This window comes from Pezoporus occidentalis, unplaced genomic scaffold (genome assembly GCF_034315485.1).
Source record: "Pezoporus occidentalis ecotype Australia unplaced genomic scaffold, CSIRO_AGI_Poc_V1 ctg220, whole genome shotgun sequence".
Lineage (NCBI taxonomy): Eukaryota > Metazoa > Chordata > Aves > Psittaciformes > Psittacidae > Pezoporus > Pezoporus occidentalis.
Window position 1 is genome coordinate 24121 of NW_026914073.1, and position 25258 is coordinate 49378.

At 43.0% G+C, this 25258-nt stretch overlaps 1 protein-coding gene across 1 annotated transcript; it reads right to left on the bottom strand.

Moving 5' to 3' along the window:
• Window positions 1-145: 145 nt before the first annotated feature.
• Window positions 146-24348, bottom strand: DCAF12 (DDB1 and CUL4 associated factor 12). The gene is made up of 9 exons (XM_062620350.1): window positions 24092-24348; window positions 23081-23335; window positions 12882-13088; window positions 10965-11025; window positions 7205-7398; window positions 6084-6149; window positions 5230-5389; window positions 1143-1327; window positions 146-339 (listed from the first exon to the last, which is right to left on the bottom strand). The coding sequence occupies exons 1-9, from the start codon at window positions 24170-24172 to the stop codon at window positions 181-183; spliced, it is 1368 nt and encodes a 455-aa protein (XP_062476334.1). The 5' UTR covers window positions 24173-24348; the 3' UTR covers window positions 146-180.
• Window positions 24349-25258: the final 910 nt, after the last annotated feature.

Sequence of the window (25258 nt, forward strand, 5' to 3'; positions counted from 1 at the left end):
GGAGGTTAAAAGAAAAAACTGGTTCAAAAACATGTACAAAACTGTTGGAGACCAACAGAAAACTCTGCCAAAAAATGAACTTGCACTTAAATCAGAAATCAATGGCATCACACATTTTTGTTGTTAAAAAAGGGAAAAGAGGAAATCTGTGTAAAGATCAGCATTTATAAAGAGTTATCATTAGCTCCAGAGACCAGCATAATTCCCATGAAGTCCTGATGGAAGGGGGCCTCCTGCCACAAAGAGTTTTGTTCCAGACGAGTCGTAGCAGTGGGTGTAAACAGCATTTGGGAAGAAATTTATGCCAGAAAAATAATTCCTCCAGGTTTCATCATGATTCTGTTAAAGGAAAGTTCAGAGTGTTATTTAAAAAAAAAAACAACAAACAAAACAACCAAAAAAACCACCAAAAAAACCCGAAAACTTGTTTCACAAAAAGCAGAAGGTGGCTCCCAGAGCCTAAAAAGGGATCTTTGCTGTTAATACTCCCTGAAGTTTCAGACAGATCAACATGAAGATACCAGCGTTGTCCTGAAACTTTTTCTAAGGATGTTTGGGCCCGACATAGGAGCTAGGAAGGTGAAAGGCAGGAAAGACACCATGTTTCATTAGTTTTTAAAGTGACATCACAATGATACAAAAGATAATGGAGAGAAGTTAAACAAAACCATTAACTGCTTTATGATAACATACAGGAAATTGAACTCAAGTGCCTGACATGGCATTACCTCAGGAAGCCAGTTTTAAAACCGCACACAAATTAAACATTTCGAAGTACCACATTAGCACAGTTTTAAAGGAAGACAGTGTATTTTGTGTTTGAGGTTGTGAAAACTGAAATATTGCATTCAGAAATACCTTGATATAAAATAGTTGATTTATAAATCACTGCATAAGAACAGTAGTCAGTATGCCTTACATGCAAGCAACCAACCTTCAATACTTTCAGAAGGCTTTTTTACAAAGTGATTCTGCAGCACTTCTTGCTTTTCATGATTACAGTTATCAGGTACATGATCACTGTAGCTGGGATGCATTTCATATGATAGCTCCCATTACTACAAAAAGAACCAGCTCTTGAGCGCTAAGGCATGAACTCTCACTCCTGTCTAAAGAGCACCCTACAGCCTCAATCTACTCACCAGCCAGCCTTTCCCAGTAGTCAACTTCAAAATTTCACCTCCTCCTAATTTCTGCTTCTGCCCATAGCAGCCACGTGCAGGCTTTTCATCCAGGAACCTCTGGGCTCTGATATCATAGAACAACAGGGAACCTTGCCCTGTTCCCACTGTGATGATGTGCTCGTAGAAGCTCACCGATCGAATACCTGTCAAATAGAGAAGGGACATACAATGCAGTAAGGAAGACGGGTGCTTTGGCTCTGCAGTGCTGCTGCTTGATGTCTAATATTTTCTTTAAGAGGAACTACCTAGCAGTATGCTCTACAACACACAAGTTTCCCCACTGCTATGGAGCAGTGCAGACTAAGCCCACTGATGCCACTGAAACAGCAGTTTCAATTGCCTGTACTACTTCCCTTCTCCTCTGAGGCCATCAGTTACACTGATAGCGTACAATTAAGAAGCTCCATTTCACAGCAGGCCACAGCTCTGCCAGACAAGCAAAGATCATAAGCCATTTAGAATTAAGAGTAGCTTTGTTCTATATGCCATGAGCTTGTAAGTGAGCACACCATGTGCAAGTATGTGGCAGCAGAGGAAAGAACATCACACTGGTTTTCTCCATGAGCTCACACTATCTACCTAGCTGTCAGGCTATGTCAGGCAACCATGGGAGAAAAAAGTTACTGTCCCAGTTGCTGCCAAGTGCATTTTGCTAATCAGTAGGCTAGCTATAAGCAAGTGCAACCCTAATAATCACTAGTCACTTTGCCTCTAAGGTACATCAGGCTTTTAAATAATTTTGAAGCTATCTCTACCCAAATATTCAGACACAAGGATACACTATTTGTGGCTGGCACTTTTAGTACTTCACCCAGAAATGAAATGACTAAGAATCCTGCAATCTAAGCAACACCAGGTTCTGCCAGTACTTGGGAAGCTACAGCAAATTCCTAATACAGACAATACTTTCTGCCACATCTGAGTTATACCATTAGATGGAGAAAAAGAGTAGATTTTGTTTTCATAATATCTAAATCTGGTGTCTCAGCTAAACAACGATCCCTTGGAAACAGTCTTGGGGATACACTGTGTGTACAGATTTGCAATTTGCAAGATTTCCTGTCATCTTACTTCTATTTATTGTGTAAAAGGCTTGTTCTGTGTAAGCACTTTATCTCAAACAACTCTTTTACACAGATTAAACCCCACCACATCTATATTTTTTCTTAGTGCACAAGGTGTTGCCAGGTTATAAACCCTGGGGCTTTTTAAGCCTTCTTTAAAGTACCACTGAACTACAGCCTAAACAAGCATTCAAACGGGAGGGAAAAAGAATGAGTTATGCCACCTACATCCATGTGCCAGCTGCTGTCACCAAGTGGGACTGAACAGCACAAAACTTAGAACATACTGGAATATACCCAGCAGTACACGTGACAGCAGACACCCAAGAGGTGTAAAGGCAGCCAGGGAGTTTCCCCTTTCCCTCTGTACAGAGTCCTAACTAGAAGCACACCCTCATCCTTCCGCCTCCATAACCTGATGTTACATCCACAGCCAGCAGCATCTGTGACACACACTTTAGAACAGGAATGACCACATTGTCAAGCTCCAGATGTGAGATGAAGTTTTGGCTGCAAGCTAAATACGTGGGAAACCACTGAGCAGTCTCACACCTGCTGAACCAGATTTACCAGATTCTCATGAGGATCTACACTTTAATTCAGAAAACTACAAATGGACCTGAGGAAGTTGAGACAACTCCCCTCACTCCCATTGCAAGGGCCTGGCTCTGGCAAATACATGCAGAAAACTTTAAGCCCTCTGCAGTCAGCAAGAGCAGTCACTTGGATAAGCAGAGGAAGGCACAAGAGGGGAGCTTTTCTTATTTTTGCTTCAGAAGTGCTCTTGACAAGCAACCCAGCAGAACACTCATTTAACAGAAACAGATGATGGAGTAGGAAGGCAGGTGGCGTATACTTTTCAATGCAGTTTATTAATAATAAAAAAAAGGCTATAAAATGCAGAACAAGTGTGGCTCTTTCTATAATCAAAAGAATTAACTGAAGGAATCCATCATGTACCTGCTACTAAGAGGATGTTTACAACAGGCTTTTAAGTGCAGCACTTCCAACTGGCTCCTGAAGGGCTGAAGTACCTCAGAATAATCATTTCCATCAAACTAAAAGCACAACCTGTGCCTAGCACTGATCATGGTATGCTCTCCAATACAGTCAGCATTCTACCACCTGTGGACTGGGACTATCTGGGTCAGCAAACTGAGTCTTGCTACTCCTGAGAGGCAGGGAGGCTCTACACATCCTTGAAGGAAATGAAGACACAGTAATGTGTCCTAAATAAGGAGCAGACACACAGCCTGTGTCACGCAAGCTCTGCCCCCTGCATTAACATTGCTGCCTTTAGGATATAAAGTCAAGGGCACGTGACATTGCGATGCATGCCAGTGGAGCTAAAAGCAGCTGTTCTCAGAGATCAAGAACCGGAGTCCAGGGCCTGCACTTCTCTGTACAGCTGCCAAGAAAAGCCTTCTCATGTAGTAAGAGGTAGTGTACCTGTACACTGTACATACAATGTAACTGCTTACACTGTATATAAACTAACCCCAGTTCCAGTCTCACTAAGCAACAACCCTTCTCTGACCTGCTTTTGAGTACAACACTGGCAATCTGAAGTTAATGTGGGTTTACCACGTTCAGCAGGTGCATTTGGAAGCTGAAAGTGCATTCAGGGAATGCTTCAAAGCATCAGATTTTAGTCTGCAATCAATAAAGAGCCTATTTTCTAGAGGTACTGCACTGATCCAAGTCCCAGTGAGATCAACAAAGTTGAAACACTTCGTATCTTGGGTGTTAATATTATTTAAGTGCCTCCACCACTATGACAAAAAAAAACAACAAAAGATCTGCCTACTATGCAGAATAGGGAAGAGTGTTGAGCAAAGGCTTCCTCCAAACATGAACTGGAGATGCCCCAGCAACACTACCATGATCATGCCCCCAGCAGGGATGATTACACACTCAAGGCAGCAGCTTTCAGCCACCAGCCAACACTGGGCACCACTCTCCAGTGTCTCGCTATTTCTTCCTGATAACTCTGAAGGGTAACAGCATCAGGACCTTCACAGAGCCCTCACAAACAGCAGGTCAGGACAAGGGCTCTTGCTGCTAAAATGTCCAGGTGACAACACAAGCTGGTGAAGCACCTCTCCTCATATTATATATACTTCTCCCATATCTGAAAGAAGCAGATGCTGGTGCGTATCTAGACAACACTATTCAAACTCCAGTAACCACATAAATAAAACTTCCCTAATCTTTGCTACATGCATTTTATTTTGATAACGTGCCCGACCAAGATACGGATAGCTAGAGCCAAGCTGCGTAAGAACTGCAATATATCAGTCTGGGATTAATGTAGTTTAAAATGGGCATCACAGCACAGTGCCCTCTCATGCTTGAAGATAAAGGGTGTGGGAAGAAGCTTATGATACTATGCACCCTGCGAGGCCCTATGCTTGGCCCTAGTCTAAGGTTTAACTGGACATACTGCATCCACATCAGAAAGGGAAAACAACACTCAAATCTGCAAGCTTTTAAGAGTCTCAGTCATGGCTTTAAAATTACAAAATAAGCATTCACTCCAGCACAGACTCCCATATGACAGCACAGAGCAGACAACATGCTTTTTTCTCCCGTGCCCAGAGCAAAATGCAAGAATAGACAGTATCGATAGTGGTACAAAGACTGGATTTGATTTGGAGATGAAGAAAAACAGAATACGACACAGTAAAATCAAGTAGAATAAAAATTAACACTTCTAAAAGTTCTGTAATGTTTGGAGGTGTACAATTCAATTGACCATAAAAGCACTGATGTTTTCTATCATTCGATTTCAGAGTTGCTTTCACATTTGGTTTGTTGGTTGCTCAAGGAATACTGTCAAAAGCAAAACCTACATATACTATTAATAATTTAGTCTACTGCATGAAAACCTCTTCCTGCTTATTAAAAGCATATCTCATTGCTGTCTTAATAGCTACTTCTGAAAGCAAACCATCTGAAGCACCCTTTGACAAGTTTCTTACCACTGCTTTCTTTGGAACACACGGATTTAACATTGTGAGAAGGCTGCCTGGGATCCAGAAATGAGACATGTGCCTGTGATCCTACTGCATACACTGACCACTCCTGACCATAAGCCAAACACACGTTCTCCCTGCAGTATGGCAACTTTGTGGAAAGTAACTGGGAAGAGAAGAAATAAAAAATCAACCCATTATGAGAAAAGAGCAAGATGTTAATAGAGTAATTCTGTAAGCTATGTTCAAGGAAGTTGAAGTGAAAAAAAAACCAAAATGCAGCTGAAAAATAAGTTCCCCACAAAAACAGAACTTTAAAAAAAAAGCAACAACCTGACCCAGAGATAAAAAAAATGCGATGCCTTACCTGAACCAAACTGAAATTATAAAGGCTGAAGCCAAGTAGTATGCAAAGAACAACAGACATTTTGGCAAACTGTTTTACATCTAAGCTGCTGATATTTCTTCAGCTGCTATACAGAGACATCAGCTCTCAGATGAAAAGGCTTACCTTGTACACCTGCGTAGGTATGTCTGGGTTTGATGTGCACCTTAAGCCAGTGCAACTTTCTCTATGAACTCTGCAAACAAGTATCCATCATACTCTACGCAAAAGTTCACTTCAGATCACCCAGAACTGGCAGGAAGTTAAGAGCACTTCCCACCCTCCAAAATAATTAGGGCTGGGAGTTACTGCCTCAAGCTCTAATTTTTAGGACATTTCATCTTACATAAAGCTTTTCACTGTTTTACCAGCGCTGCTGCTCTTTCTTCAAGCATTTAAAGGAGACTGAAGAACAGTGAACAGTCTTAACTGCTAGGCAATTTTCTAAATTTAATACCAACATACAGAAAAGCACCTTTGATAATGTGTGCTCTGCTTTCCAAAGATGAAAATACCCATCCAGGGACACAGCTCCCAGCTCCTATAATAATAAAAAAAAAAAATTAGTTTCTCAATTATAGATATTCTTACAAACTTACACTCTCCACTAGGCAGGCTGAATACTCCAATTGAACTTGTCCATAAACCTGTATATGCTTATCAAGATATATTTTCACTTTATACTTACCTTGATAGAATGCAATACAGTATAAAGGTGCCACAAAGAACAAAATAAATAACAAAAAATAACTTTCAAAAGTATATGTCTTGTCAGACAATCATGTAACAAATTATTAGACAGCACAATCTAGAGTGGAGAATTCTTTTCAGCAGCTCCTACACTGATTCTGACCTTGAAGCAAACATTTATTTCCAGGTACTACTCTACTGAGAAAGCTATATGAAGTTTCCATTACACAGGAGTAATTAACAGTTATAGTGAAAAATAAAGCCTGCAGAAGCACTGCACTTCTGACAGCACATCCACCTCTGCTTCAAACGCTTGCTGTTCTTTGAGGGCAGAAAGAAAAGAAGTGGAAGATGAACTGCTGCTCCACTAGTAATAACAAGAGATCGGCATGGGGGAGGTTAATATTTACTGTTGTCAAATGCAACACTGAAGCAGGCACTTGTACCTGCCCTGTGTGTCAGCCACCTCACCCGCTGAGCAAACCAGGAAGGATTCAGGCACCAAAACAGGAACTGTCTGAATGTCAGCTGGTCTTCACAAAAGGGGAAGGAAAGCAGTAACAACACTCAAGAGCAGGATTCAAGCTGCAAGAGGTGTTTTGGTGCTTCATCTGCTTCTTCTAAACACTCCCTGTCTCTTCCTTTTAGGATGCAACAAAATCATATCCACAGGAAAATTGTTCCTTCTGAAAAAAATATGATTTCTCTTTCCCCCTACTGAACTTCCCCACTCACCTGGGGCAGAACAGACATAGCAGATGAAGGTGACATGATAAAGATGCGAAAGGATCAGGGGAAAAGATATTAGGTTGCTTCTCTGATTTTTTTTTTTTAATAACTTTTTTCTTTTTCTAATAAATACAGGCAGTTTTAGGATTTCTCAACTGACTTGCTTATCTTACTTACCTTGTTCTTACTGTTGAAAGCCAATGCTCGGACTTTGCAGTTGTCTGGATTGGTGTTCTCCTTTGGGATATCCTTCAGAGCCCTGTGTGTTATGTGGGCATACACAGGAACTTGTGAGAGATGATGTCTGGCATCACTCTTGGACAACACATCCTCTGTGACTTCCCAAAGACCCATCGAACCATCACGGGAACCTGAATCCATAAATAAATGGTCCATAAATAAATAGTCCACCTTATATATCTCACATATAACCCCCGTTTTAAAAAAAGGAATAAACAATAGGGTCTGAAAGAAAGGATACTGCTAACTTAATCTAACTGAACACACTGTTGATACCTCTGTATTACTTACTATTAACAGAAATGTGGTTTTACTGAGCTGTAAAGATCCTAACATAGTGAACTCACTGTCAGATGGTCTGTCTACATGGCCTCCAATCAGCAAGATGACCTCATCTGTTTTCAAACTGATTGTGATGCATCAAAAACCACAATCCTGTAGAATGATCACCACTACAGATTCACACATAGAATAAACTCTGTGGCAACTGAAGAGCCCAAACATTTTGCCTGACTTACCAAGGCAGAAACTGACAGTCTGTTTTACCAATGTGAAAAACCGCCAAGAAAACTCGGTTGTGTTTTTGTCAGTTTCAGTTCATTCGATTTCTACCAGTGTGCTTATGGATATGTACAGTGTGTGGATATGGACAGTGGGATTGAGTGCACCCTCAGCAAGTTTGCCGATGACACCAAGCTGTGTGGTTCGGTTGATACGCTGGAGGGAAGGAATGCCATCCAGAGGGACCTCGACACGCTTGTGAGGTGGGCTGATGCCAACCTCATGAAGTTTAACCATGCCAATTGCAAGGTCCTACACCTGGGTCAGAGCAATCCCAGGCACAGCTACAGGTTGGGCAGAGACGAGATTCAGAGCAGCCCTGTGGAGGCCTGCCAAGTCCTCCACTCAGCCAAGTGAAGGACGTGGGGGTGCTGGGGGCCAGCGATGAGCCGGCTTCAGGGTGCACTTGCAGCCCAGAAACCAACTGTATTCTGGGCTGCATCAAAAGGAGCATGACCAGCAGGTTGAAGGAGGTGATCCTGCCCCTCTACTCTGCTCTCACGAGACTCCACTTAAGAGCACCGTGTGCAGCTCTGGTGTCCTCAACACAAAAAGGACATGGAGCTGTTGGAACAAACTCAGAGGTCACAAGGATGATCAGGGGGCTGGAGGATCTCATATACAGAGACAGGCTGAGAAAGTTGGAGCTGTTTGGCCTGGAGAAGAGAAGCTGCATGGAGACCTCAGAGCAGCCTTCCAGTGTCTGAGAGGGTCCTACAAGGATGCTCAGGAGGGACTCTTCATCAGGGGCTGCAGAAATAAGACAAGGGGTAATGGGTTTAAAGTGAAACAGGGGAAGTTCAGGTTAGATATAAGGAAGAAGTTCTTTACTGTGAGGGTGGTGAGGCACTGGAATGGGTTGCCCAAAGAGGTGGTAAATGCTCCATCCCTGGCAGTGTTCAAGGCCAGGCTGGAGGGAGCCTTGGGCAATATGGTCTAATGTGAGGCATCCCTACCCATGGCAGGGGGTTGGAACTAGATGATCTGAAGGTCCTTTCCAACCCAAACCATTCTATGACTACGTGATTAGACTATTAAATTTATAGGCTTTGGCATAGCAGAGGGAATAAGATGCAGAAACAGTTAAGCAAAACATCTTGTTGCAATTCAGGTGGCCAAGCACAACAGAGATGGCTTTGCCCCCATGCAGCTGGAGGTCATTTGCCACTGTCACCTACTACAGGCAAATAAAAAAGGAGCTTCCTAATTGCAGTTCCATAGCAGCAGTATGATGACACAACATCCTGCCACTCAATTTACATGCTGATGGTTTAATGGTACTTAATCTTGTTTGAGGCTGAATACTCAGCAGTAGAATTTCTAAACATTTTCACATACTTTATGAGGAAGCTGTCCCCTTAATAGGCCTAGCAGAGAAAAAAGTAATTGTATGTAGTTCAACTAGTTAGCTCTGAAGTTAATGAGAATATCATGTTATCCTATGCTTTTGCCATCCAGGGAATTATTCATTCCATCTGGAGCTTTCGATATGGAAATCTTTGTGGCCAGCCAGTACAACTGAGTGGACTGATGCATTCTCCCTCTAATATGGCTGCTTAGGCAAGAGCTTCATTATATGGTTTTGGACTACTGAAATGCACTGCTGAAGGTTCTGTAAACACAGCCCTGCCTCATTCTTGTTGAGGTTAATACAAGCAAGAGGAACAATCAAGCCCCATGTCCTGTTCGTACATACTCAGCAATTTTGAGGGCAGTGAGAAAGTATACTGGCAAAACTCTCAACCTCAGGCTGTACGATCTGTGCGGCCGGCCATTGGACCAAATACTCTTTTGTCTTCCTGTAGTATTTAAACTGCCCCAAGAAAGTCACAAAAAAATGCATTTAGTGTCTTAATTCAGATAATGGTATTTGCTGTATCTTCAGTGTTTGGAGTTCACATATTTGTGTTCCACACTTTCAGACAGAGATGTAGTTGAAATCTGTAAGATTAAAACAATGTCAGAAATCAGCTGTTTCTTTCCTCCTGATTAAGATGATCAAAGTTCTGAAGAGCTCAGTTTAGCAATCAGACACCCTAATCGCTTTCAACAAGTTTTCCCTGGTGTCTCAGGTCTGGAGTCAAGAGTCTACATCCTGCTGTAAGCATCCTACAACAGAGAACACAGCAGTTTTCTACTCACACCTCCACCCTTGAGCATGTATAGAACACCAAGAGCAACACAGTTCAATCTCACATCCTGTGCTTCTACTCCATCAGATCCTTATGTTTCCCTTGGGTGTCTGCAAAGTCTCTGATGTTCTCTTCAAGCTTACTAGGCTGACAGTGTATTTCTGATGCAGCTATTTGAGTTGGAGACTTTCAAGGATCAATTTAAATTCAAAATCAAATTTCAGGATTAATTTTTTTTTTTGTTTTTCTTGGGTGGGTGGGGAAGAATCTTACTGAACTAACAATTGAAGTATTTGCTTTTTATGTAAGGCTGTTATGATTTTGTGTAACCTGCAGTTTGACACCTCCTTGTGCAGGATACTACACCCTGTCAGCACAGGAAGACAGTAAACTACTAAATTAATGCAATAGTATATTAGCATTGCTGCCTTTACCTAAGGAATACTTTGTTGTTAATTGAAGTTGCATTAATTATCAAACTAGTTACTAAAAAGTAAATAACTGACCTTTTCTACTATTTCTACTGTATTAACTGCCGTTGTATACATGCATACACAAACACATGCACACACACAAACATACAGCTGTACTGATAGCTTGACAAAACAAATTTGAGTTTTTGTTAATTAGCCTTTCATAGGATTTCAGGAAACTAACACTGGTCTGCTATGTTCCAAAATTATTAACTCATAACCAACATCCCTTCTCTCTTTCTTGTGTAGGATCCTTCCCTGTAACTCACTGAGTTTAGAGATGCAGTAGGTTTTGCCATGAGAGGAAAGACAGGAATATTCCATCTGATACTAGAAAAATCAAATCTAGGCCAGGACTTACAAATGGAATGAAGTGAAGCACCATACTAAGACCAAGTAAGGTTTAAATAGCCATGGTAGTTCCAAGTGGTTTCAAATGCTCTAACAAAGGTGTGTCCCTAAGACCTATCAAGTGCTGTGCATCCGTGTAAAATCATGGAGGGAGAAAAAGAAGGAAAAAACTGACTTTACCAGAAACAGCCATAGTATCACTGATCCATGCAATTGAAAATATCCAGTCCTTATGCCCATCCTAAAAAAAAAAAAAGACAGATTTTTCTGTCTCGTTATACTCTAGAGTAGTTTCAAAGCAGAGAGCTATTCCTCACTCTGAATTTTAGCACAAACTCAGAAGGACAGTTCTACATTAAAAACCATCCAGATAAGATCCCAGCATCAAGCTGGAGCAGCTCGAAATACCCAACAGTAATGTTAACTTGGTTTGATTTTGAAGTGTATTATTGATAGCGAGCATTAGGTTACAGAAAAACAGGTCTCTGACCAATGACAAGTTGATCTCAGTTCTAAGGACTTGTATTTTCCATTTTGAAAGCAGCATTCTTTACTTCTAGAAAGTAGCTATGTCCCTACTATAAAAAGTAACAAAACCTTAGCTCACAATATATGACCTACAGATTAATTTTTTAAGAGTATTATTTCAATTATCTTTTATTTAGAGAAACCTGGAGGGGTGGAGGGGGGAAGACCATAAGGCTTTAGTTCCATTTAGAAAGTTGTAAAATCATAGCAATACACAAATAAATAGTAAGACACATAAATCTTCAGGCTTGAGTCTTTCTGCAGCTGATTATCTGCTATTGCAGAAACTCTGACCTGACGTCTGCTGTTAACATCTATATGAAGTGCAGACTAAAGAGGAGGAATGAGAGAGAAGCTCTCAGCAACACCACCATATTCATTTCAGCCTTTTAAAAGACTGTCTATTTAAAAAGCACTCACAATGTTTCAGAAATATTAGCAGTACCAGAATCTATCAAACTGCCATAAGCCACTGGGTTAGAACTAATCCTCAAAGCCAAGTTCCACCTCTGGAATAATACATATATAAGTGAAATGGACATGAACCTGGCTGACAGTTGATTCCCTCTCATGACTGAGAGACGTAAAGTATGTTGTTGTCAAAGTATATTAGGAGGAGTATACTTGTTTATGTTCATTGTTACTGTTTGTTGGAAAGAGACAGGAAAACACAGGTGTGCAGCTGTTCTATGACCTTCTGACTCTACTGCACCAGAGCACCTGGCCAAAGCTCTCAGCATGGACAACAGGGAGATGATGAGAAGCTGCATGGCCCCACGAATAAAGAGAGATCTGGCATAACGCCAGTTGTTTTTCAAAGGGTAAAAAAAGCAGGACCCTCTAGTAGCTGAACCCGAAGCCTCTCCTATGTTTGTAGGAACTTCCCCAGTTACCTAAGGTTCCTGGCATCAGCTACAATGGAGCTTCCCAGCTGGAAGTGTGGGCCTGGATGATGATTCAGTAGTATTTGGTGGTGTATTTCCTCTTAATCACTATTCTGTCTATCCAGTAATGATTTGATGCATTGCTAATTTTCCTCTGTACTTTACTTACATATATCTGATTTGCTTTATTGTACTTACTTACTATATATGAGAGATATATATCTGATCCACATTAGTGTGCCTGTTTAATAAACTGTGCATGTTATACAGCTACTGTGTGGTCATTTTGTTGCATACCCTGCCTGTTAGCAGAACAATAAGCTGCACTGGAGAAGAGGAAAATTAGAAGAACTTGTATCATCTCTTCAATTTCCCAAAAGAGCTTTTTCACTAAAGCTAGTTTCAGAGGTCATCACCACAATTAGACTTCAACACTTAGGATTCTGTAACATTTTCAGTGCTTAAAAGTAAACTGAAGTTGACCCGAATCAGTGTGAAGAAGAAATCTGACTTAGAACCCTGAGAATCTTCTCACATGTTTGTGTACGTACTCATATTTGAGACAACTTAATCAGGAATGTTTTCAAGTGTTTCGAAATTCCCTGCAAGACTCCCAAATCTGAGCTTTGTTCTGAAATTCATCACTTCAAAGTAGAACTTCCTGTAGGTGACAGAATAAACTTACATCTCCCACACAGACAGGATCGAGTGTAGGCAGACGATAAACCGCAAGGCTGTTGGGGTTGTCTCCACCGGTGGCCAAAAGGGTCCTGGAGGGGTTGAGCTCAATGGCATGAATACCACATCCCTGCTGGCTCACCATGCTGGGTTCACGATCTTTCAGAATAGGAATCTTGGTAATTTGACCAGTCTGGACATCTACTACAAATAACTGGGAAAATAAACAAACAAAAAACAAAACCAGGAGATACAAGTTATCACTGAACAAGCCAGAAAAATGCGATGGTCAAATACTGTCCCTCTTTTGAATTGATAATTCTTTACAAGTTGGAATCCACAAATGATGCAAGTATGGCTGAAAAATGCATAAATTTCTTCTTAAAACAAGAAAATTTAATTACAGAGGGGTTTATTTCCATTTGGTTTTCATAGTAATGAAAGACAGAGGAGAGACTTGTCATGGGAGGTTTCCCATTTAACAAAGCCCTTGAATCTGAAACTCTCTTCACTGTTCAATACTGTGACAAAACAATATTGGTTTTCTGTTTCTCTGTACCACAGTGAGAAAGAGACCCACTTCAAAACAGGCAGTAAGCCCTAGGGGGCTTGTCACAGGTCTCCTACCTCCCAGATAAGATACCTACCAGTTTTTTTGTAAAACTTTTACCAGAAGTTTTTGTTTTGGTAAACAGACATTTCATAAATTTATATAACTGGAGTTTGTCTTCTGGAAATATAGAGAGATTAGTAATTAAATACAGCAACCCCAGTGCAAACATCTGAAAAAAGGCATCTAGCTACATACCTCGTCCCCAGAAAAAGTTGGAGCTCTCCGTCATTGCCCCCTTGGCAAAAAACTCAGTTAAAGGCTTACAACTCTTCAAACAGACAGCATTTCACCCAGAGTTATGTCAGGTAAAACATATAACATTATGTGGTTACAGTCTAAACCAGAACAAAGGTTTACATCACCTGACAAACTGCACTTCCATTTGGGAAGCTCTCGTGTTGGACCATTTCACAGATGATGTTTGGAGGGCAGCTCCACTAACAGTGAAACACATATAACAGAGGGCACAAAGACCTGTGAAGGGATGCGAGTGAAGAGAGGAAATGAAGGATCTGGAGATGACTTGGCACTAAGGAAAGTGACGCAGAATCCCAGCCCTGAGGTATAATTAAAATCCTCCTCCTAACCCCCAAGTTCATTCCTTCTATAACCAAAGCCTCTGGAAGTGAACTGAAGATGGAGAAGACAACAACAACAACCCAAAACAAAACAAACCCCAAAACAAACCAAAAACCCCACTTCAATGCAATTAAAAAAATACAGACCTGTCCTGGGTTCAGCAGTAGCAGTCATTTTTCTCCTTAGTAGCTGGTGCAGTGCTATGTTTTTGACTTTCAGCCTGGGAACAGCGCTGATAACACCCATGTTTTTAGTTGTTGCTCAGTAATATTTACTCTGAACACAGACTTTCAGAGTCTCATGCTCTGCCAGGGAGGAAGGAAAGCCGGAAGGAAGCAGAGACAGGACACCTGACCCAAACTGGCCAAAGGGGTAATCCACAGCATATCATGCCCAGCATAGAAACTGAGGGGAGTCACCTGGAAGGCCCAGATCGCTGCTTGGGTCAGGCTGGGTATTGGACAGTGGGTGATGAGCAACTGTATTCGCTCCCCTTGTTATTTCCCTTACTATTATTATTATTAGTGGTAGCAGTAGTGACTTCGTGTTATACCTTAGTTACTGGACTGATCTCAGCCCGTGGGTGTTACATTCTTTCGATTCTCCTCCCCATCCCTCCGAGAGCAGGGGAGGAAAAAGGAGGGGAGTGAGCGAGCGGCTGCATGGTTCTGAGTTACCAGCTGGGCTTAAACCATGACAGCTCTTTGTGGCACCCAATGTGGGGTACAAAGGGTTGAGATAACGACAGATGTGACCAGAGTGTGTCTAATCGTATTTGTGATACGTATTTATTGTTTCGGATTAATAGTCACTCGTTACAATGCTGATTTATTGGCTCTCAAAGTTGTTGTGCTTGATCTCACAGTTTCAGCATGTTGTGCCTTACTTACAGCCGGTATTTGCTGTGTTAGTGTTTATCGGCTGGGGGGGCCTGGGCTAAGGTTCTTGTTTTGCTGTACTTTATGGTAATGACTATGGTAATATAATAGATTCATTGATCATGAAACTGGTCTGGCTTGCGTTCCTAGTGTGGTCACCACGTCTGTACTTTGGGAGGTATATAATGGAATTGTTTAGCAATTACGTATCATTTTTTTCCTCCTTGGGTGGTCAACCAATGAAGGAGACATTCCCTTACACCTCCAGCTCCCCCACCAGACTATTTACAGCATCATTTGAGAGTTCTGAAGGTTTTGGATGGCCTTTGAATACCCTTGAGATCCGTCTGCTGATTGTGATGGGGATCACCATGCTGGCACACATACAGACTGTGTTTTACCCATGGTCAGGTTGCTTGATCTCGAAAGTTAAGCAGGTTCGGGTTTGAGTCTGGTCTAGGGTTAGACAACGATATAGGAGAACAAAGAAATTTTCCCCAAGGCTGGACACTCACAAGTGGCAGGGTGTGTGGGCAAGTATCTAGGCTAGTGGACCCCTCCAGTCCTTGGGAACGTCACCACTGAACAAGTGCAAAATCCAGAAAAACTAATAAAACACTTAAACGAGGTGCGTTGTCATCCTGGTCATACCAGAGAGGGACAAATCATGGCAATGTGCTGGGGCTTGGCCTACGCCTACAGAGCCCTGTTCAACACTACCCAGCACCTTCAAAAGGAAAAAGGTGTCTCTGGATCTGATGGCAAAGCAAGAGACAACGCAGCTACTCCAACTCCAAGCACAGTAGCTACACCAACCCTAGTGATAAGTACAGGAGCTACTCAAACTCTGACTGCAACTATGACAATGCAGCTACTCCAGCTCCAGGCACAGCAACTACACTACCACCAGTGACAAGTACAGCAGCTACTCAAACCCCAACAGCAAAAGACAATGCAACTGCTGGTGCTACTCAACCCCCAAGCACAGCGGCTGCACCAACCCTGACAACAGATACAGTAGCCGCTCCAAACCTAGCGGCAAACACTGCAGTCACTCCAACCACAGTGACAGTCACTGCAGCTAAACCAAAGGACCAATTTGTGCTAGTATCAGTTGCCCCTGTCAGCAAGGGGAAAAGCAAACGAGGTACAAAGAGCAACCCGTACAGTTAAGAAAGATGAAGAACCAATGCACTTACTACAGGGGACAGCATCTGAACAAGGGATACTATTATGTGAATCAGAAGAAGAGGATGAAGAAGAGGTGACTTCTCGACCCTGGAACTCAACCGACCTACAGAATATGCAAACAGATTTCAGCCATCTTCCAGGTGAGCACATCGCCACCTGGTTGCTCCAATGCTGGGACAATGGGGCTGACAGTCATGAACTAGAAGGTAGGGAAGCCAAGCTGGGATCACTTGCTAGGGAAGGGGGAATTGACAAAGCGATTGCAAAAGAGAAATGGGACCTCAGCCTTTGGAGGTGGCTCTTTGCAGCTGTGAAGGAAGTATTTCCCTACAAGGACAACGTTATGAGTCGTTCAACCAACTGGACAACAGTAGAGAAAGGCATCCAGTCCCTGGGAGAATCAGCCATTCTAGAGATGATCTGTCATAGGCCGGATACTGGGAATGCATCCGTAGATCCAGATGAAGTCGAATGTACACGACTCATGTGGCAGAAACTTACATGGAGTGCACCATCATCAAGGAAATTGTTCTGAAATGGTTTGCCAGACATTTCTAGAAGGACAGAAATCCAGAGGTTCTCAGAGAGAAGTTATACATACAAGTTTCGTTAGGTGAACTCCCACAGACTGCGGAGCTGTTCGTTAAGAAGCGTAAAAAAAGAAGAAAATTTAGCAGCATAACTATTATTCTTGATCTACTAAGCTATCAAAATATTAATGTCAAATCACAACCTGATACTGTGTGGTGTGTTAGTTAAACTCATTCTGCAGAGAAAGCTGAAATCTACTCATTCCTATTTGTGAGTTGTGTTTGAAGTATGCATTACCTTCTACTCAAACTGACGTTCCTTGGTAGGCAGCAGTCCTGCACAAAGATATGACAGGTCCTACAGGGACTGAACTTTTGTGTTGTTATTTTGCATGCAGGTGTGGAGTCAGCCAGCTGAAATGCAGGTGAACAGGAAGGAGGCAGTTCTCTCTCAGGCCTCTCAATGCAGTTCACTGACAAAGGCTTTCCTTTGCTTCCCTTTGCAAAAGCCTTGCTTTTGCTGCCTTTATCTTGACTCATGAGGTTTTTGCATCTTATTTTCTCCACCATCCTGCTGAGGAAGAGAGTGAGAGCAGGTTGGTGGGCACAGGGCCTCTAACCAAGGCCAACTCAAGGCAGACACTAAACATAAGCACCCTTCCCACGCACCTGTAACTGAAAGCACTGACTATCTACAACAAGATAAAAACCAGGCCTCTGAAATGCCATTTCAAGGCAGCACGTAGGCTCTCTCATGTCTTCCACTGCTGCACCAGCACACAGAACCGCAGAGGAAGAGGCAGCCCTATTCTTGAGTTAGTTGTAGGGTGGCAACCTGATCTGCAGCATGTTTTTATTATGCAAGGATGGGCATGGATTTACAAGGCACAAAGAACATGCATGAAAGACTGCTTATTCTTAACAGAAGAAACATTCACAACATGCTGTGTGCCACAGCTCCTCATATACTGCTCTCAGAAATTAACAGGCATACTCATCATTCATGCTAATGTTTGAAACAAAGCAAAGAAAAACTCACTACCTTGCTAAAAAAAGAGTCCCTAAGAGAGAACTGATCATGATAAAGTTTCACAATTGGCTTAAGCCAATCTTTGAGAATCCATGTGCTTCTTCCTCACCCACCCCAACAGTCTCACCACCCTTCTGACAGCAGCTAGTCCTCAGGTAGCTGCAAGGTCAGCTGGATCCTATCTCTGTCTTTGGTGGAAAGTAACCCTACAAGAAAACCCATCTGAGCAAAAAACAACTCATCCCACTGACTTCCCAGCCACACACATGTCAGTGACAGCAAGAACAAGAAGGTGGAAATGTCCCATTATACAGCTGCAAAACTCCTGACCAGCTGAACCTGGTCACAGAAACTTCATCATCAACCAAGCTGCAAAAATGACATCACTGCTCTCCAGATATGTTTTTTGCTAACAAAGGCAAGACAACGCTTACAGTGTCATTACACCACTACTATGGCTAGTCACTCTGAGTAGCACTACCTGATTTTTTGCATTTCTCAAGTCTTGCCTTTTACTCAGATTATAAACATCTTTATGTTCATAAAATGCTTGGCATTCCAAAAAGTGGCATTCCACTTTTTTGCAATATAGATTAATAGTATATGCCAAACCTCAAGAAACATGAGCTCTTTAAAGACTAATAAATCAAGCTTCTATGTCCCCCTTGCAGTGGGGATCAGAATAAACAATATTGGAAAGTGTCCCTGTCCATGGCAGGTGGGCTGGAACTAGATGATATTTAAGGTCCCATCCACCTCAAAGCATTCTATGAGTTTATGTCCAGCTTTTCATCCACAAGTACCCCGCAAATCCTTCTCCACTGGGCTCTCTCAATCCCTTCATCCCCAGACTGTATTCATCCCAAGTGACACCACTTGTCACCAGTCTCCATCTGGATATTTTGCTGCTGACCTCTACCCTCTTGATGTGAACATCCAACTAATTCCTCACCCACCAGTCCATCCATCTACCCAATCTATATCTCTCCAATGCAGACAGAAGGATGCTGTGAGGGACCATGTCAAAGGCCTTACAGAAGTACAAACAGACAACATCAGTAGCTCTTCCCCAGTTCACAGATGTAGTCCATCACAAGGTCGGTCACAGAGGACTCCTTCTTGATGAAGTGACAGCTGTCACAAATCATCTCCCTGTCCTCCCTGTCCCGTAGCACAGCTTCTGGGAGGATCTGTTCCATGATCCTTCCAGGCACAGAGGTGAGGCTGACAGGTCAGTAGTTCCCAGGGTTCTCCTTTTCAAAAATGGGTGCAATGATTCAATTTTCCAGTCACCAGGGACTTCCCCTGACTGCCATGACTTTTCAACTATCATAGAAAGAAGTTTGTAAAGTACATCAGCTGTTCACTAATCTTAGGAGAAAAACTACTCACAGGTTCTGCAGTACAGGTGACACAAGTGGGTAACGGCCTCAAACATCCTCCTTGAAAGGATCTAAAGCATAACAATTGAGAATATAAAGAAACCACCCGAGAAGTGAGCAGCAGTAAAAGCAGCCAGTTCACAGAACCATAGAATGCTTAGGGTTGGCAGGGACACCCTCCGCTAGAATGTCACTGACTCTGAATTCATATTTCCAGAGCCAAGACGATGCAAGCAGGCATTCCACCTTGCTATGAAACTGAAGCACCACTAGCTAATAGTCTAGTCACTTTGATGTCACTGTATTTGTTCACTGCAAAAATCATACTTGTTGGTTTTTATTTGTGCCTTGCCCTTTGTGTTTAATTTCAGGAGGCTGGCAGACAGTTAACACGTGTTGACAGCTGTCAAAGGATGGAGAAGTGAGAGACTTCAGCTGCCTGAGGGAATCTCTACCATCCACACCATACCTGGCACAGAAACTACAAGGCTCTGAAGACACACATGGCTATCATATGCAGTTGACAGAAAAACAAATGCTCCTGAAACAAGAAACAACACCTGGCTATTTACATATATGCCACTAAAGAAGGGTGAATGGAAGTGTCAGTTATAGGCATCTGAGGTTTATTTACACTGAGTTTTTGTCACTGTTCACTGGACTTTGAGTAGAGTTACAAACTGCAGGAACTTGACTTCTCATTCCTTCCCTGGGATCAGAAACTAACAGTCTTCTTCATTCTTCATTACATATACACAGCCAGAAGACCTGTTAACTTGCAGAGCAAGCAGAAACCATTTTCCCCATAGGGAATACATATTCATGGATGGAAGAGCAACTGTGCACAGTATTCTCCTCACTATAGCCCCAGAACAACAAGACTAGGTTATAATTGTATTAGATGCACCAAACAGATGTAGGATCTCTCAAACAAATTTGAACTCTCTAAGATGAAACAAGAGCTGGTGATTTACAGCATGGCACCCAAGGTAACACATGAATCAGCCAGCACTCAGAAAGCAACCCATTCATGCCTTGGAAAAGCTGAAAACAGAATAGAACATTCCATAAATAAGTTTTTAAACACAAATATATCTATCAGGCCTGCCTAAAAAAAAATAAAAATTAAAAAAAAAAATATTCCAGGTAGTTATATTCTTAAGCAATTAGATACGAATAAGTTTCTTGTATACAGGGAATTATTTAGAGCTTTTGTATATTTTCACCCTTAACTTCACAATTAGCAAAAGAATTATGTCCCACACACAGAATTAAGGGAAAAAAAGCAGCTTCAAAATGATTATTGAAACTTATTAGAAGCTGCTTTATTCTTCATCATTTCCTGAAATATAAAGCAAAAAAAACCCTACAGCAGTCTCATGTTCAGTGTTCTCATTGCCATAAGCTGTCTCCTACGTAAACCTCAAAGTTTTTCTAAGAAGCCTGAACAGAAGATGCTGATTACAGAGAGAATCTTCTTCTGAGATTCTCAGAATCAGCATTTGGTAATTTAGATGCCATGGTGACACACCCTAAATGCTTGCACCTCTCAGAGGTTTGCCCACTCATTCATTTGAATTCAGAAAACATTAAGAAGCCCACTGCATACAAGATTTAGGAGATCCTTGCAAGTATGAAACTGGCCTCAGAAAAGCACAGGTAATGGTGTTTGAATCTTTAGACACTTGTATGCTTGCATAGGTTCAGTAGTTGCAAATTTATGAGAAAAAGTGGGCACCTTTAAAGGACAAATATCTGATTTACAGTTGGCCAACTGTAAACACCCAGATCCACTGCAGAACAACGAAATTATTTCATACACACAATCATACTCAGGGATATTTTTAAGGCTAAGAAGTTACACCAAATAATAAGTTATAATCATAATTAAAAACAAGCGAAATAGAGAGCTCCATAGTCTCTTCAATGTTTACAGTGACTAGTACTGTCAGGTGACTAAAAGCAAACCTACTCCTCTACGACAAGAGCATATCTTTGTTTTGTTATTAGAAACAGTGAATCCTTCTGGCACAGCATTGCCAAGGGCAGTTTTTAGATTAAATGCTAAAAGCTCTCAGAGGCACACTCAAGCTTTGATTAAAATAACTGCTATGGTTTGTATTTTTCTGTTGTATTGATGTAATAATTATGTGCAACTCCAGTGCAGCAAATCCCATTCAAGTCAACCACATTGTTTAATATTTACTCCCAACTTAAATGCCACAACTTCAGCATATTAGGAATGGCAAATGAATTCTTCTTTATTAGGTCACTTACTCAGGGGATGAGAGAGAAAATCTCATAATTAGAGTGTAGGGTTCAATGCTCTACTTGCTCAAATGTGAACACAAAGAAACTAAGCTAAAGCTATTACAGTATTCATAATTCCTACACAATCTTTCACAGTGCTGAAGTGAATTCTTTCATAATCACTATATTTTGCTTAATAAAAGCCGAGGCCCACCTATAATGTTAAGTCTAGCTGTGGAAGCACACACTTCGTTGCAGCATATGCAGTGGGAACAACAATACGGTTGAATCCCTCTTCAGTTCCACAATTGTTTCGTCCCAAACAATTTTCTGCCAGGTTGCGTTAGTAACGCACTTGCCCATTTATCTCTGCTGCAGCAGCGCTGGAACTGCAGAAGTTACAGAACACAGCAAAACTGCCCCAGTGCTATAAAACACAGTCATCTTGCTAGACTAAGCAAGATTTTCAAAAGCGTGTGTTTCAGCAGGAGTTTGTCTCCTGTAAAGCTGTTCCACGAGCAGTGCTGGCTGCTGCCCAGCCAGGACTATGAACACACAGGGAGAAAGAAGGCAGAAAGATTCAATTTCAGGCTTATTCCAGTGAAAAGACTGTTTTGTTTATACAGCTAATCCTTGCTTCTTAAAAGCTACTGCATGAAAGCCTCCTGCTGTGTAACTATGAATAACAGAACATCTGAAATAAAAAAGAAAACAAAACCACACCACTTTCCCTTGCAGGTCAGATCACTGAGCACAGCTTCAGCACTTAAGAATCTTGAGGCAAAGAAGCAGTCAGACCTACTGATATACTGAGGTTTAAGGACTGCTTGATCTACACATTCCGTACAACACTTGATTAATTTGTGTGTCACTAAGCAGCTTCCAAAAAACAAATCTGGGATTTTGAAACTACTTCAATCAGAACTGCATATGTGAAACTGCAACCTCAGCCAATGAAGTTGCACTACTTACTCCAGCAGAGAGAATGCTACCTAAGAGGCATGATTTCCTTCATTTATTAATCACATAGAACATAATTTTAAAATTCCCCTATCATGTTTCAGATCCAAATTGTCACTGTAAGAGGCTGAAGAGGTTTCAATTTTTGCTGAAGCACATGAAGGTACATAAGCAAGAGAAGTTATCTGAACACTGAAATCAGATTTAGACTGAAAAATCATGTAGTCAACAAGCAAAGGACAATCCTGAAGACCTGAAATGTACTTTTTACGCTAGGAATGTTTCCAGCTACTCTGACAAGTACCTGGAATTTACCCACTGTTTTGAGTTTTGTAGCAACTTTTAAAATTCATCAGCACAAAACCACATATAAAACCGAATTGTGCTAAGACTGACTATGAGAAAAAGAGCAACATCTGCTAGGCAGATAGCTAACATTTAGCAAAGCTAAAAATTAAACCCCCATTCTCAGGACAAGAAAGATTCAACCCCACTGCTGCTTTCCATCCCACAAACATGTGTAAATCACTTCGTGCAGATCAGACAGATGCTGCATGAGGTACAGGCATGGTGCTTGAGTTTGCAGCTATCTGCACAGTGCCATATTTTCAGATGAGATGTGGTCATCATTAAGCATTACCTTCATTCTAAATTAACTGTGCGTGATCTTGACTTCACTCCTAACTACTAATATTTTCCTTGGCAGTCTACATACTTTGATTATGGTAAGCATCATTTGGGGATGGGGGTGGCATAATTAACAGAGTGGAGAAAACAGAGAGGTGGCACTTACTGTGTTGCATTTTGTCCCACACACCACTTGTCGATGGTTCAGCCACTGGGAGGCAAACACTTTGTTAAGAGTTCCGAGGTGAAATTCTCTCTCCTTCAGGAGGCTGGGAAGCTGCTGGGCTGCATATCCGTGCAACAAGCGGTGATAGCTGGACTCATTCTGCATCCTGACCTCTCTACCTTTCAGGTAGTACACCAGAGACCTTTTCACTGGGGGAAGCCTTCTCCTTTTGTGAACTGAGTGATCCCACCCATACTGTGGAAAACAAACGCAGAAATGAGATAGAGCCATTAGAACAAACAAGGCATGACCCTTCCAAACTCAAAGGTATTCTCAGGGAAATACTGACATTTTCCAAGGTATCTGTGGAGTACCATACACAAAAATAAACCCGGAAATGCTTATACAGCCTTTAGCAGCGTAAAATCTAAAGAAGCAACACTGTGAAGACATAAAAACCAGTCCACACCGGTTTGGCACCTCTGAGACGCCAGATTCTTATACTAACAAGAGGGAACCGGCAGGGCAGCCCGACAACCCCCGCCGTGACCTCGTTAGGTTTGAGAGGGGTGACTCCGCGGGGACCACCCGGTACCAACCCCACCGTTCATCGGTCTCTTCCTCCGCCCCGGCGTGGGACAGCCCTGCAGCATTACTCAACCCGGGGGCACCAGGGCCGCGGCCGTTATGGGCCGAACGGCTGAACCGAACGGGGATAGCGCGGGGCGGCGGGAGGTCAGCTGAGCTGGCGCCTGCGGGGCGGGCAGCAGCGAGAACTGCATCGCACCGGGACACCCCCCAGCACCGGGGACAGGACTACTCTTCACCCCACCTCATATCCCTTTAACAACGGGACCGCCCCCGCAAGCCCCAACTGGGCACCGGGACACTGCACAGCCAGGTCCGGGTCACCCCTTCTCCCAGGCACCGCCACGTTCCCCCCACACCGGAGACAACGGCCTCCCCCCCCCCGCCCCACATCACAGACCAATTCCCGCGCCCCCGACCTACCGGCTCCCCTTGGAGCCCCCCGGGACCTGCGGCAGCAGCAGCTGCCGCTTTCCGCTTCCTGCTAACTGTTTTCCGGGACATAGTAGAAGAAGGAGTAGGAATAGGAGAAGGAGAGGCCGACAGCCGGGTCCGGGCCCCACATGGAGCAGGAGGGGTGGGCGGCCGCCGCGGGACGGGGCATACAAGCGCGGGAGCCGAGCCCGGTCGCAATCTCCGCCACAGGCCCCAGCGACGGCTTGTTACGACATCTTCCACACGGCTTTTTTTTTTCCGCCGCGCCTCGACAGTAATGTCGCAGCTTACGGCAGCTCCCCGTCCCCGCCCGAGAGCCCGGTTTCCTTGCAACCGGAGGAGGCAGAGCGGCCCTGCCGGTTGGGCAGTGCCCCCTGGCGGCTGGGGGGCGCTACCGGGGGCTGGGACGTGGCTTTTCTTCCTTCCTTTATTTTTTTTTTTTTTGTTGTTGTTTGGTTTTTTTTTTTGCTTCTTCTATTTTTAAGCAGCCGAAGCTGGACGGGCAGCTCCTGCAGGGAGACCCGTTTAAGTAGGCAGCCTGGCTTCATCACCTGGCTCCTCCATGGGGCTCTGAGGGCTGGGCTTCATAGAATCAACAAGGTTGGAAAAGACCTTTAAGATCATCAAGTCCAACCATTAGCCCAGCTCTGCCAAGTCCACCACTAAACCATGTCACCGAGGGAATCTACACGGTTTGTGAACACCTCCAGGGATGGTGATTCTATCACTGCCCTGGGCAGCCTGTTGCAATGCCTGAGCACCCCCTCTGTGAAGAAATTGTTCCCAATATCCAATATAAACCTCTCCTGGCACAGCTTGAGGTCATTTCCTCCTATGCTATCCTATCACTTGCACCTGGGAGAAGAGACCAACCCCACCTCACTACATCCTCTTTTCAGGCAGTTGCAGAGAGTGATAAGGTCCCCCCTGAGCCTTGTCTTCTCCAGACTAAACATCCCCAGGTCCCTCAGCCGTTCCCCATCACACTTGTGCTCCAGGCCCTTCACCAGCTCCGTTGCCCTTCTCTGGCCCCACTCCAGCACCTCAATGTCTCTCTTGTAGTGAGGGGCCCAGAACTGAACACAGGATTCGAGGTGCAGCCTCATCAGTGCCCAGTGCAGGGGGATGATCACTGCCCTGGCCCTGCTGCCACAC